The sequence below is a fragment of the Triticum urartu genome, chromosome 3A, assembly GCF_056163025.1.
Source record: "Triticum urartu cultivar PI428250 chromosome 3A, HENAU_Tu73, whole genome shotgun sequence".
Classification (NCBI taxonomy): domain Eukaryota; kingdom Viridiplantae; phylum Streptophyta; class Magnoliopsida; order Poales; family Poaceae; genus Triticum; species Triticum urartu.
Window position 1 is genome coordinate 415,633,199 of NC_141875.1, and position 15,579 is coordinate 415,648,777.

At 42.3% G+C, this 15,579-nt stretch overlaps 1 protein-coding gene across 1 annotated transcript; it reads right to left on the minus strand.

Annotated features, from left to right (window-relative positions):
• Positions 1 to 370: 370 nt before the first annotated feature.
• On the minus strand, positions 371 to 12,006 carry EMB2753 (tetratricopeptide repeat (TPR)-containing protein). The gene is made up of 26 exons (XM_048707712.2): positions 11,774 to 12,006; positions 10,811 to 10,889; positions 10,628 to 10,710; positions 10,377 to 10,526; positions 9,889 to 10,004; positions 9,311 to 9,416; positions 8,445 to 8,516; positions 8,248 to 8,363; positions 7,387 to 7,519; positions 7,048 to 7,125; positions 6,831 to 6,884; positions 6,665 to 6,735; positions 5,930 to 5,984; positions 5,726 to 5,821; positions 4,781 to 4,909; positions 4,571 to 4,653; positions 4,267 to 4,497; positions 4,051 to 4,183; positions 3,866 to 3,979; positions 3,616 to 3,747; positions 2,856 to 2,912; positions 1,962 to 2,059; positions 1,833 to 1,891; positions 1,645 to 1,756; positions 1,461 to 1,561; positions 371 to 1,202 (listed from the first exon to the last, which is right to left on the minus strand). The coding sequence occupies exons 1-26, from the start codon at positions 11,822 to 11,824 to the stop codon at positions 988 to 990; spliced, it is 2,724 nt and encodes a 907-aa protein (XP_048563669.1). The 5' UTR covers positions 11,825 to 12,006; the 3' UTR covers positions 371 to 987.
• Positions 12,007 to 15,579: the final 3,573 nt, after the last annotated feature.

Below are 15,579 nucleotides of genomic sequence, written 5' to 3' on the forward strand. Positions count from 1 at the left end.
AAACAAGTTCGATGGAACCTTATTATACCTCCTCTCACGACTCTTCCAGCTATGTCAACAGCAGCCATCTCCCGGATAGCACTCCGTTGCATTTTCCAAGCAACGCTATGACGAGAAAAGGTGGCCTGGCCCAGATCACCTGGACGTCCATGTATGCCGCTCTTGAAAAGAGAGGCACTTGAGCCCCAGAGCCAAAACGCTCAGTATTTTTTTGAGAGACCAAGCGAGTAAACTATTGTAAGTAAAACTTTCACACGATTAATGTTCCAGAAGGACAGCGACACAGCGTCAATATAGCAAAGACAACATGAAATAATAAACTACAGATAGATAAAAATTTCACCAAATGAGTGAAAGCATATTACGCATGTGGAAGAAAAGAACTCAGTTAACATTGACGATTATTTGTCTGGACAGACCGAAATACAATATCAATGTCCAGGATTAACTTGGCTAATTTACAACCATGGGGACCAAAAGTTGCAAAAGTAGAGCAACCCCCAGTACATCCAACTACTGCAAACAACACATCATGGTTCACAAAAGTTTGAGATTAACAACTGTTTTATGCCAAAAATTGTTGTAGTCCAACAAGCATGCAGGTAGCTATCTGCGACAAAAAGAACCACCAGGCAACAAATTCAAGATCGGCTTCGACAAAAGAATCGTAACATCCTGTTGCTGCCAAGCAACAAACCCTGGCGAAGCCCCATTGTAACTGGGATGAAAGGTTTTGGCCTTCCACCATATGCAAGATGACAACGAAAAGGTACAAAAGCTGGAACAGAGATAATCACCGGAGATTGAAGAGATCTCAGCTCCCAATCAATAATATACTCTTCAAATGAATGCATCAAGTTAATCACTGCGCACAAAACACATTCCCACTTGGATATCTTGCCGTGCACTTTGGTTAGTTGGGCACTGGCTCCAGTTCCAAATATATTTCTGTTCCAGCTGTAACCAGGCAGCAACTAGTTGGCGCATTTACCTCATGCTAAGGTTGCTCAGATCATCCACAACATGCACGGTCCCATTCAAACTGTGTGTGTCTCCCTCAAGTTTTGCTTGTGGGCTTGGTACATCTCCATTTTCTGGTGAACTCTCGGAAGTACTGCCGGGAATATGTGCAGTAATAGCACTTTTCACGCCTTCGAAGTAGGTTGAGCAAGGAAAATATTCAGCACAGCGTACCTTCCACCCTGCAGAGATACCGAGGTTAATCCTGACAATATATAACTAAAAATAAGAATCTATTGGCCCGGTATACAGGCAAACCATACCAGGCCAGCATCCAGCGCAGTTCAGTATTGCAAGTAATCGGTTTTTCTCAAATATATGTATTCATTTTAGCAACCAACATATTATAGCAGCAGAAAGAGAAGACTTGTCCATTGCCCTCAAAAACATAAATGTAAGGTGAAAATAAACAATTTGGGCATTGCCATATTGGAACTTACTGTTTGCAACATCCTGATCAGCAAAAACAGTATCCAGCAATTTATGAACATCAATACAATCTTGAATGCCCCATTCCTTAATGGGACCAAGCACACCATTTCTGCAGAAAGTTCAGATGATATAAATACTATGTACACAGCAAGTGAATAAAATCAGAGGCATATTCTTCTTCCATATCTTTACCCTGATGCTGTGTTATTTGTTGAGTCTTCAATTAATTTAATCGCCTGCAGCTTCTTATCCGGCTCCAAGAGGTACATCATTTCAGCTGCAGCTGCTCTGTGTGTCAAAGAAGCTAGCAAAGAACGATTTGAGTTAGTAAAATTCGTGGTCAAGAAAAGGTCCATAAACCGAAAAATGAAGATAATTACCGTTGTGCTTTTCAAGGAAGTTTATATTTACTTCAACAAGAGATTTCCCGTGTAATTGCCTGCAAGAACTCGCTGGTCAGATAAACTGGAGTAAATGCATACTGATAAAATTAACCACCATCTCAGAACCTTAGATCTGGTCTTTCAGCTTCCAGAACGTTCCATATTAATTTCTCAGAATCAGTTCCTGGGGCCGGAAGATTGTTTATCCTATGGAAGAATCTTATCTGCAAATAAAATAAAGAACAAAGTTGAATATATTTATTGCTAACAGTCAGCTCATGATAAAAAAATAAATGAAATATGAACAATATGTACACATTCCATATTAACACATGCTAAATACACTCCAAGCATAGTAATAGTAATGCTAACAAAGCAATACTAAATTCTCGACAACAAACAATAACCTAAACAGATTAGAAGCTAAAAGGTAAGCACTAGGTCATATATAGTGGCAATAAACTCCTAGTCATCCATTTCCTAAAAGAGGATTCCATTTGTGGTTTATGCAATTGGTCAACAAACATACTTTGTAGATTTCATTGAATTGAACAAGTTATATCCTCCAGAAGAATTTTAGCGTTACAAAAGCAATTATTCCTGTAATATAATGGTCATTCCTTACAGGGCAGTTACTCAGCACATCATCTGCAGAGTATACACCAGTAAAACGTTGTACAGGGTTCGGCTCACCAACCTCTTCCATCCAAACCAAGAGAAAAACTCAGTTCAAAAGGCACTGCTAAATACAAAGTGCACCCAGCGTTTATGGTCTGACTCCTTATAGCAACACAAATAAAAGAATAAACCCAACAAAGGTAAACAAACTGTGTTGCTTCCAAACAAATATCCAGATTTATAGTGCCAATCTCAGGCTAACGGAATATAGATAAATATGCACAGCCAAACCAGACCTCTAGATAAAATGATCTTGACGCACTCATAAATAAAAATGAAAAATAATTTTATGGCATTCCGAATTTTGATAGAAAAATCAAAGGTGCAATTTTGGATGCTTACCAAACTTCGGTGACTGTCTGGATTATTTTCGTCCAATTTAATGAGCTGCTTGACCGCCTGTGACAAGAGATAGATAAAGAAAACTAAGAAGCCTATATAACAGATTAAGATAGTGTATCTAGTTCAACTTTTAAACACTACTGCATCTGTTCCTAAGTACTCCCTCCGTAACTTGATATAAGACCATTTTTGACACTATCAATAGTGTCAAAAAACATCTTATATTAAGTTACGGAGGGAGTAGATAATTATGTTAGCAGGTAAACTTTCCCGTAAAAAAAATGTTTGCAGGTAAGCTTTGTATACCACAATTGCTCTGATAGAAGTAATATTAGTGCATCTGTCATAAAAGTTCTGAAATATTAAGAAACAAACTAATATATTGCTGCAAAACCTAATGCTTAAAGGCAGTATATTTAGGAACATCTTCAACGAATGAAACAATTTCCACTTCAAACAAAGCACTACGCAGTGCTATTTTTAATGTGCAGATCACTCGGTTTTCATCTTCCACAACCCCACATACACCAACTAAGCAATAACGGCAGGTAATCCAATGGCATCATAAAGAAACATGATGTAGGAAAGATGAGCATCAGTCTATCAACAATATAAGGAAAGCAACAGATGTTCTCTCAATTATAATCAAGCGATACCATATCTTAAATTCTTAATGGGGTAGAATTTATTTCCAGCAAAAGAAAAGGAAAAAAAACAGAAGACTGGGATATCCCCCAAAATGAGGTGCATAATACCATACCTGAAAAGCGAGTAAAACCTTTTGCTTTCTCATGTTCAGTTCAAATGAAAGTATATGAGTTTCTAATGAATCTGACGAGTTATTCTGCAGAAGCTTCAAATATTTTGTGGCTTCTGCAAGTGGATCTTCAACCTGGAAACAGAAATGCATAAAATGAAGACGAAATCATTCAATGACCTAAAAAGATAAAAACTAATGTTTCTAAAAGTACAATACTACGAGTACAACTGATCACATAGAAAAAGAATACCTGGACCAATTTTTCACCGTGTGGGTCCAAATCAACTGGCCTTGCTTGTTGTTTCTTCCCAGATTTCGAACTGTTGGTTGAAGTTGTTTCATCCTCTTGTTTCTCTTCAGCCTCCTGGGGAGATTTAAGGGCAAATTAAGACAGACTTAGCAGTGATACATCTAAAACAAAGTTCTGGAGGTTACCCTTTTAGCTCGAGCTTCTGCCTTCTTCTGTTTTTGCCTCAACTTCTTCCTCTGGGCAGCTGGCAGTTTTGACAACTCATCATTCTCCTCAGCAGATGATTTTAATGGAGAATCATGTAATTTCATGTAACACCTACAATTTTTAACAATAGCTTTAGAAAAATCTCTGAAGGGAAGTACAAAATAATTGATAGACAGACCAATAGGAACCATTACCTGATAGCCCCTGCAGCAGCCTTGTGAAAGTATTCATGAGCATGCAAACGGTCTTGAAACTTCAGCATAGAAACGTACGCCCGAAGTGTCATCTTCCGCAAGCAATATGAATGGAAGTCAAACTGATCTTCAGTCATATCAGTGTAATGCTTTTCAACAGCCAAGAAATTTTTCAGAGCCCGGCCAAGATCACCTTGACGAAAATAACTCTCGCCAGAAGCAAGTTCATACCTTAAAGAGATCATCGACTTAGAGAGTGAAGAAAAAAATAGACACTTAATGGTGGAGGGAGGGAAGCATGTACCACATGCACTGCATGTCATGCAGATTATTGTGCTGATCTCCATCTTTTGTAAACAAGACAGCAGTCTTCTCAGCTAGCCCGACCTTCACAAGTCACAAAATAAGCAGTTAAATGTGTAGTGTTTGCTGACAAAAGGTTCGCCGGTGTCTGTTTTACTATTACATCAGCGGAACCGTGCAAAAAAGTAGTTGTGTTTCTAACTGAATATACCTGATCGGCTTGAAGCATCTGCATTACACACTCGCTGTTTAAATAACGATCAGCAAGGTCCATGGACCTAGCTTCATCCGCTAATGCTGCTGCTGCAGAAAAATTGCCAGCATGTTGCAAAATATTCCCCTGAAATAAAGCAGGTGCACTAGCAGATTTATTTACAGAGAATTATGCCATCTAAACACAATGTACGGTGAACAAAGTAAGAGAAGTTACTACTCCCTCCGTTCCATAATATAGAAGGTGCACATGCTTTTCAAGATTTAAGTTTGACCATAGATTTAACCAATGAAATGTGGGTTTTATGTCATAAAAAATACACCATTGAATTTGTATCCGAAAGAAGTTTTCAATGGTATAATTCTTCAGTAACATGATTTACGTATTATTGGTATAATTGATGGTCAAAGTTTTATCTCGAAAAGCATGTGCACCTTATATTCTGGAATGGAGGGAATATTATTTAGAGGGGGCGAGAAGAGCAAAAAAGTACGAGTGTAAGACCAGTAGATTGGAGAAAGAAATTTTGCAGATTGGAAAGGTAAGACAAGAAATGGTTAGCAAGGGTAAACAACTCCTTTTTTAGGAGAATGCAGCAGAAATATGTTGGGTATTTCATTATTAAAGAGGAGGAGGGGGATCCAAAGAAAGACCAAACCAGCAGTGCAAGATTACAGAAATGTCAAAAATTAGGATAAGACTTTTTCGCAGTTTAACTTAAACTACGTTTTTGCAGTTTAACTTAAACTGCAAAAATGTCTTACATTAAGTTACAGAGGTTGTATTAAACTAGCAATTGGCACCAAACGAAACCATTTAAGTAAGAATGAAATTTCAGTTCAAAAGAACTGAAATTTACAGGAAATCCTATATTGGAGAAATGGTGATGCTGCTTAATTGCATACTAAGGAAAACACAATTGCGCATGGGGAGAGAATTTACCTTTATGGAGTACAAATCAATGACAGTTGGCGTGTGTAAAATGGCCTCGTCAATTTTATCCAGAGCAATATCATACTGGCTCCTTCTGTCATAGTGCTGCATCATGACATGTGACAAACATAATGATGCAACTTCAAAAGATATATTTGAAAATAACTCGGTGGTTTATCAGGTAATATGCAGGTGTTCACACCAAATGCTAACCTGAGAAACCAACAGCAGAGTCCACATGAGTGTGGATGGAGGTTCCATCTGCGAACTGCAGGGAGAAACCGTTAAAGAAATACGTGACAATTTACAGATTAAGTCAAAACTACAGGTTCAGGGACAGCTCAAACTAGCAATGGCTAGTGCTAACACATGACTACTTCCAAGGAGTATGATAGGTAGCGGGTTTTTAAAGAAGCCACATACTTGAAAAGAATGATAGAACACTTTCAAGTTACAATTTGCTGCATTACAGCCGAGAACGGTATAGGAGTTCTGGCAGCATCAAAATTCTGCACAATTTGGCATACATCAACCATACCAAGTTTCACGTGCATCATTGTTCCTTGTGTAAGAATGGTTGATAAGATGCCTTGCAGAGAAATTCCTCTAGATACCCCTTCCAGGCGGATTCTAGCACATTATTTTTTGGCTTTTTGCATCTTTAAAGATGCCAACTAAGTGACGAGCAGCTAAGTTAATTAACCTAATATTGCAGTAGAAGCATATAACCATATTGTTGTGCTACTACATACATGTTCGCTAAGTTGACTAAAAATCGAAAACGGTCTCAGTTTGGTAACAAAAAATTCATAACCTGATATCAAGTTTTGCCCGATAAAGGTGCCAAGCAATAATTTTACAGTTTAAGATGAGCTGTGATCAATAACACTAATGAGGATATGGGAAGAATGATAAAACTGAGAATAATGACCAGGCAAAAAAGATTACCTTCCAGGAAAGCATCCAGAAGTCCTAATTGAATCTTCTAGCTTAAGAAATAATTGCTCCAATATGTTTGCCTGTTAATGAGATTAACAATTTTCTGTAAATGGTTTGTAGCACAAACAAGAAATAAGAAAAAGAAAATGCTGTTGACTAGTATAGCTTGTGTTACCTTGCCAGGATGCTCATAAAGCGGGCTTAAATCAGAGAAAAGTGACGGCACTCCCTAAAAGATATGGGACACATTACAATCAGCAATAACAATGAGTAACAGCATGCTCCCAGTAAACCCAATAAAAATCTTAAGGCAACATGTTACACACACAGCCAGAGACCACGAGACACCTTCGAGGTACTAACAAACCATCACTTTAAAATTATATGATTACCTTGGTTAATAGTGGTCTGACATAATTATCTGCTGCCTCCTGGAATTTCTCACCTTCTAGGAAATCAAGAGGTATGCGCTGTTGCACAGAGGGTATGAGAAAAACTTAGATTAATAAGTTGGTGGTTATATGGCCTACTTACAGTCAATACGAATGAGAAAATAACATTTAACTTCGCATGTAAAACAAAATATTATCATGAAAATGCAAAACAAAATGATGTATGCCTGCATCAAGGGTAAATTTTGCAGTGTCCACAAAGGTCTCAACCATGGATATAAGGAAGAACCAACAAAACTGGTATCAATGCAAATGAGATTACAATTTTAGATGGTTTACCTTAACAGCCGATGACCAACTATATTCTTCCTTGAGTGATTTATATAATGCACTTAATCGTTCAACATCATCAGCGGAATAATGACCATTTTCAGAGTATAGGCCAAGGCACTTCTGCACAGCTATGAGGTACCTGAATAGAACAGGGCAACGACCAATTCTAGAGTATCAGAAGTAGGTTGACCATACCAGCCAGGACTGTATACACAATGCAGTGAGGTATAGTATTTTATTCTAAGTTGCTAACATAGAAAATAGTTACAGAACCCAGCTGGCATTAGACTTATAGGTCAAATTTTGTGATAGTTTCCCTTTTATCACGAACATGTGGCTCTTATTGCATTATGTTACGAGGGAGATTAATATCACCTGCCGAATCAAAAATACCAGCATTTAAGCCTAGAAGGGTTAGGGTTTAGGTGTGAGCCAATTGCTGAAGAGAGGTTAATCAACTGTATGCAAAGTTTTGCCACACAGACATTGTGTATGTGGAGGAAGACGATCAATTGTAACCAACATCAGAATACAAGTACTGTAGTTGGTCGAATTGCTCAATCGGCTAAGATTAAATTTGCATCTGGTTACAATAAAATGCTATCTAGGTCACATACATGAAAATAATACGGTAAGATGGCAATTCACCAAAGCTTTCTAAACGCATGTCTAGTGATAAAATTTAAGCTGGTTAAAAAATAATAGCTCCTAAATAAAGGTATCCTATGAATGACAACAGCACCTAAAATACAGGTACCTATGTAAGTTGACGAAAATAAACATAACATGTAAACAAAATGGCAGCATAAGTACATAGACATAAACTACCAACAAAGACACGTGAGAGAATGAGTACAAGCAACTTACTTGTAGTTATCAGGATTCATAAAAAGGAGGGACCTATATATTTTCTCTGCCTCCTCAAAACGGCCAAGTTTCAACAAAATGCAGGCCATTTGTTCTCTGAATGAGAGCTTATCAACCTAGCAGACAAAATTCAAGAAGCGAACATGTTACAGACAGTTCTACTTTTTTTCCTTCAAACATAGAAAGATACAACTTACAATTTTACTCTCCATCTTGTGCATCTCCTGAAGGGCTCTGTCCAGCATCCCACATTCCTCAAGCAACGATATCTGTGCAACAATAATAGCAATGAATAGTCAAATAATGTAAGCTATTTCTTGAGTTAGAGCATGAAGAAAGCTTTGAAATTAAGGGTGGAGCAGGGAAAGGTTGAAGACAGATAATTATATAGCACACTGAAACCATGTCCTTCCTCCAGTCACAAGTGACATTTGAGAAATTGGCATGGAGCCCACAGCACAACTTTGACCAGTTATTCTACTTTCACTATTTCTGTAAAGATTACTGATGTTATAGTTATGAAGGATTGTTTTTAGACTATACATATCACCTCCATATGTTCAACTTAAATCTATTGTATATTCTTTGTTTGATGAAGTAAGAAAAGGTACTAGATATGAATTGACTGATTTAGACAACAAACTTTATCTAGCACGAGAAAGTGGGGGTAAAGTAATAGAACTAATATAATGCACGCAGAAAGAACGTTACACCAAAAATACTAATAAGTATGGTAACTCGACATGTAAAGAAAATCCAGATGGGACAAAATTAACAAAGCAAAAAAAACAGCCGGGTTCAAAGAGATGGGCAGCAAGTAGTACTGTAGCATCAGTATTACAGAATGCTTATAAACCATTCCCAAAGATTTCTTTTGAGAGCACTATGTCAGCAATTACATACAGGTTTAACAATAACCAAACCATGATATGACAAACACATAGGATGCTATTGATAACTGATCTGTCGGGAATTATGATAAGAGTTCACTGCATGCTTAAAGTAAACCAATACATTATTACTGGTACTGCAATGCCGGCTCAGGAAAGGGAGAGACGTGTACCTTATACAAAAGCATTTCACCATGCTCATACCGCTCATTTTCTGGGGGATAATCATCTTCCAGTGTCCCCTCATATGCCTCCAGTACTTCTATTGCCTTTGAAGAGCTGCAGGTGGGTACCAGAAACAACGATATTAGTGGTGAATTTTCGTATCACAAAGGTTACAGCCTGCCATACATGCAATAGTACGCAGCTTGTGAATAATGATGCGAGAAAATCCTCACAACTGATATAGCAAGAAGGTAAGATAAAAATATACTACTATTGATCTGCCAAAAAAGTACACATGTGGCATTATGTGCATTCATTATGCTATGCTGTTTTGGCAGCAATTCAATAGACGATGCATTATAGGCATCCAAAGTTGGTCCATACTTAATGCTGACATGTGGCAGATCACACAAGATCTTACTTGAATTCAAAAGAGGTTCAAATAGTAACGTCTGGTACTGGAATTTTATCATTCTATGTTTAACATATGAATTGAGCTGGAGTCCCAGGCCCTATTTGCTCAACTGGTCATACGGTTTAATTGATTGATCTAGATCAACTCAACATAACCAAGAAAGTGGCATACTTGGAACTCAAATGATGAGATACGGCAAAGCCAATCCAGTTCATGCGGTGGTTCGGCTTTAATGTCAGAAGCTGTTGTCTAGTCTCAACAAAGCCAGACAAGTCCCTCATTTGCGCCTGTGAAAAAGAAAAAATAAGATTCATTCACTGGAAGGCAGAAAACCTTTATTTCTATCACGTCATATCACTGAAAAACAAGTTTCATGTAATGCTAGGAGTGCCATGTAATGTTACCAATACTGGTAACAAATAAAAATGTCCAACACAAAAGTTGGTTTCACTTATCCAGTACTAAGAGCTCGACAAAATCAAATGTTTGGAATCCAAATATGTGCACATGCTTATTGGCCAATTCACCAATGATGAACAATAGATGAAGCATTACATGACCGCGGGGGCGGGGGGAGTTAAGTTGAATGCAGCTATATGTTAGGTGTGAATTGGTTTACCCAGAAAATAGGGGGGAAAGCAATGGATTGTCGTACCAACCTGGAGAAGTGACAAATCACGCAAAATTTCAATATTGTCTGGGTCGATCCTCAAAGCATTTCTGTAACATTTTATAGCTTCTCTGTATTCTCTATCTGATCTGTAAAGTAAACCATACACATGCCAGCACACATGACTCTTCAGATCATTCTGCAAATGTTTAATTCGATCGATACATATCAGTTACATTTTTATAATCAACTTAATCGTCACAAAACAAAATTTGGACTAAATCTGTTGTGATTAAGAACCTTCAAGCCACGGCGAACAAGCTCGTATGCTTCAGATTTCCGATCCATACAATTTAGTGTCAAACCTTTCATCGATAAAGTTTCTACAAGAAACGAGACAAAGTAGTATGCGATCAGAGGAGGCTGCATGGAGCAAGAGAGTAACACAAAAGGTTGAACAAAATCAAATGCTATCTTTCTGACCTCCATGTTCGGGAAACTTCTTTAATATGGAATCTGCGGCCTTCAGCCCTTTCTTATACTGCTTAGTTTCATATGATTTCTGTGCATGCAAACATAAAACATCAGAAACTTGGGAGTACGGAATGTTAAGAGGGGAACATAACATTATGCCACAGTAGATATACATGCAATCCCGGTATGAAGCAGAATCATGCAAGACTCAAAAGTTGAACTGTCTGCATGTCTACAGTGCAAATTATTGTAACTTTTAACTGTTCTATAAAAGTGTTATCAGAAATACACTCAAATGATCAAAACACTAAACAAGAAACCCCAGGTACTATAAAATGTTCAATGTTGTATCCCTCCTGCATAGCTAGGATAAAAGGTTCAACAGGCCAATATAGTAACACTCCAACCGGCGACCAGTATTGGCCTTTCAGCTATCACCGAATGCTACTGGACAATGTTAAGATGCAAGTTCACATGACAAGATAAAATTTATTAACATGAAACTACAAGGAGTTGATGTCAGATTAGATATAACATGACACTGAATTCATTGCTGTGATTGAACAACAGATACCAATAAGGTCCAGAATACATGATATATTTGGCTTTTAGCACCAGCAACTTCACAAAGTCAGCCTTGCGGGATAAAGTACATGTCGACCCCAACTGTGAAGCAAACTAGCCACTCTACTGGCGAAACGACCGTCTCCCAAGCAAAAGCTTCTCTGAGACACCTACTGATCTAACCCTCGCAAATCAAAGCTTCACCTCGGCCAGACACCAACCCAACGACCCGAGCAATCACCTAGGCAACGAAACCCCTGCGCACGGCCACTCCCCTAGAGCATCTCCAATCGCTTGGCTGCATCCAGACTGTCGAATCGAGCGGAGCGCGGCTACGGAGCAGCGGATTCAGAGGCCGAACAGATCGATTCGAGTACCGAGGGGAGAAGCGAGGGGCGGGGTGCTTACGACGATGACTTTGAAGAGGTTGGCCTCCTTGGCCGGGAGCGATGAGCCCATGGCTGCGGCGGCGCGGCGCTGCGAGGCGAGGCGAACCCTAGGGGGGGAGGGGGTGAGGCGAGGGTTTTGGAGCCGCGAGGCGGCGGGTGGACTGTCTAAGTTGTGGTGTGGTGCGTGCGTGGCCGCTTCGGACGCAAGGAACCCTACCCGTCTCTTGTGTCGCTGGAAGCAACGATGACCCGACGCGAGACTTGTACAGGGAGCTAAGAGCGTCTCCAGCCGTTCGGCCCCCAGACATCTAAAAAGAGCGTTCTCAGGGCGAACTGACGCTAAGCTCGGCCTCTGGGGCGACCTAGCTCTCAGTCACGTCCTCAGGCGCCGGCCCTAGGATGCGGAAAATTTGAACTTGGTCGTTCCTGCTCATCATAAAAGACGTCACAAATCCGGCGATCACAAATCACAGTTCGGCGATCGGATGTAATCTAGCGTACAAAAAACAGAGCGCCGCAAGTTCGCCTGCGCAACGAATCACTCGACAGGGTCGGCTTCAGGTGTCGGCGGAGTTGGCGTGCGCGGGCTCGGCGGCGTCGGAGCTGCTTCGGTGCTGGGCGGTGTCGGCGCGGCTTCGGTGCTGCTGGGCGGCGTCGTGGAGGCGTCATCACTCGGGCTTCGTGTGCGTCGGCGTTGGCATCGGCGGGGGCGGCCTTGTTGAGGAAAGTTGGTTCAAAATGAGGTCGCGCTCTGCCAAGTACCACGCCTTAACTGCCTCGTCGGTGCTTTGGAGCATGTCCGCCCCGCCCAGCAGGAAAGCCAGGTCGGTGTTTCTCTTCTTCGCGGTGACGTCCGTCCGGAGCAGGTCGAGCTTGACGGCGCTGCTCGACATCAACGCCGACCAGCGCGCCTCGGTCTTCTCTTCACGAAGAACGGCCCGGGTCTGCGCGTCGGCGAGGCAGTGCTCGATGGACTCCTGCACTCGAGCGGTGGCCGTGTCGGCGTGTTTCCCCTTCTTGGCAACTTTGTTACCGTCCGGCCGCCATTCCGATGCGCCAGGAGTCGGCGCGTCCGGCTTGTAGGTCTCCTTGGCCTTGTCGAGGGTGCGCCGAACTTCCGCCCACTTCTCGCACTTGTAGACGTGGGAGGTACTTGAATTCGGCGTCGCTATTGCTCTGCCGGTACAGGGCGAACATGCGCAGCAACTGCGCGGAGGAACAAACAGTTGGCGCGCGTACACGGCGAAGAGAGGCGGGAGGCCGGCGTGGCATACCTGATCCTCGACGCTGGCGCCGCTCTCCGGGCGAGCCGCGACCTCCTCGACGACCCCATGCCATTTGTTGCACGCCCCCTGGATACGCCCCCAATGGTTCGCCATCGCCTTGGAGCCGCGCTACATGTAGACGCCTTTGAAGTAGGGGGCGACGAGTTTGAGCTCGTCGAACTCGGCCTTGATGCGGTCCCAGTACGTGTCGATGCTCTGCTTCGTGCCGGTCGTCGAGTCGAGGCAGACAACTTTCCATGCTTCGGCGAGGCATTCCTCCTCCTTGGACGCCCACTTGATGCGCGGCTCGCCTGTCCTGGCCACCCGCTTCTTCTTCTTCTTGCGCCCCTTCGCCGTCGCAGGCGTCGGCTCCTCCTCCTCCTCCTCCTCGTCCTCCTCCTCCTGCTCCTGCTGCTCATCCTCGCCGTAGACGTAACCGAGCTCGCCGTCCATGCCGCCATCGAGATCCACCACCTCGTCCTGGGTGACGAACCCGGGAGACGCGGCGGCCGCGGCCGAACCTGCCGCGATGATGTCGTCCATGTCGGCCTCGGTCTCAGCGGTGTCGTCGAGGTGCGAGAAGGGCAGCGGGCCATGGCGTAGCGGGGGCGTCGGGGAGGAAGCATAGGCTGGCGGCGAGTAGTTGTATGGAGGGTACTGCACGCCGGCGAAGGCGGGAAAGGGAGTGCGCTGGGCCGCGTATCCATGGGGAAAGTGACGTTTGGGTTGAACCCACCGTGCGCGTCCCCGTCGGCGTAGCCCGGCGAGGGCGATCCCCATGGCTGCGGAGAGACGACGCCTTGCTGGCCCCAGGGCGCATACTGGGCGTGGCTTTCGGATGGATTCATCATCCCTGCGGGAGGGAGATTGACGGAAGGAAGAAGCGGGAGGGAAGTGGGGAAAACGCGGGAAAAAACAGCGGGAAGAGACGCTCGCCTCGCCGACAGGGCGGACTCATGCGCCCTTTTCGCTTGTGCCGGCGTCCCAGGCGCCCCAGGAAGCCGGGTTCGGCCTGGGTCCGCCAACACCAGTTTCGACCCGAGCCGGCGAAAAACAGACTTCTGAGAACGCGACTGGACCGTTTTTCCGGTGCCGGCACGGCAAAAACGCCTGAGAAGGTTTGTTGAGGGCACGGCTGGAGATGCTCTAACTCTGTGTTTTTGTTTGTTTTTTTTCTTCTGATTCGAATCAATTAGCTTTATTAATGCTTAGCCAGGATTACAATCATATGCTGCAGAACATCAGCGAGAAAAGATGGAATGCAGTTCGTTTAAAAAAACCTTTCTCCACATTAACTTGCTTGTTTAGCACATGTGTGCGGCACTGCAATCACATCCCTGCCGACTAATATACTCCCTCCGTTTCAAAATAAATGTCTCAAGCAATACAACTTTGTATTAAAGTTAATACAAAGTTGAGATACTTATTTTGAAACGAAGAGAGTATCTCATTTAGAAGGTTTGAAAATTTGAACTGAGCTCCTGAATCTCCTGCAAAATGCATGTTACTAATATTCTATCAAAATTTGTCGATTTTCAAAACTTAATAACTTGTTGACCTTCATTTTTAATGTGCATCTTGCGGATTCCTTGATCGATCGGGTGCTGGTCTCCATCTCGTAAGGCAAGGACTTCCATTCCATAGCTCCCGTTGCAAATTCATATTATTGGGCTTGAGCGCGGAGTAATGAGTCTGATATGTCACGCCGACCAAGCCAGTGGAACCCAACTGAGTAGCTTCAACGTAGAAGGTATCAACATTGATCTAAGTGACACCCTTATTTGGTGGCTTCCATCTGGTTTTTACTTTTATCTGAATTGGCTTGTCTTTGTACGCATGGCTAGCTCCATAACCGCATCATGTTGTTTATTTTTGTCCAGAGCACCCGGGGGCCATAGCTTTCACTAGAGGCATCTCTTTCATGAACATAGCAACAGTGGGTACACAAATACTGTTGGGCAATTGATAGAAAAACACATAGTTATGATATTATTCATGGCAAGATCAGTACATAGGCATTACGTCTATGACAAATAGACCGAAACGATTCTACATCTACTACTATTACTCCATCCCTCGACCGCTTTCCAGCATGCATCTTAAGGTATTGGGTTCATACCAAACAGAGTAATGACTGGAGCATGATGACATAATATAGACAAAGTAAGACCAATCAATATGATCGAACCCCGTCGTTTTACCCTTAGTAGCAACAATACAAATACGTGCCTCGCTACCCCTTCGGTCACAAGGTGAGAACACCGCAAGATTGAAACTACTACTATGCACCACTTCCACTGAAGATCTATTCATCAACTTGGCCAAAGAAAACCCACATATCAGAAAGCATTACATAACTATAACAATCACACATAATAAAGTTCAGAAGTGACCCAATTACTTTCAATGAGTAATCTAATCATAAAACCGCAATTCATCGAATCTCAATAAACGCACTACAAAGGGATTACATCGAATCGATCTCCGAAGAGAACATTGTATTGAAAATCAAAGAGAGGGGGAGAGGGGGAAGAGGTGGAGAGGGGGAGAGAGAGAGAGA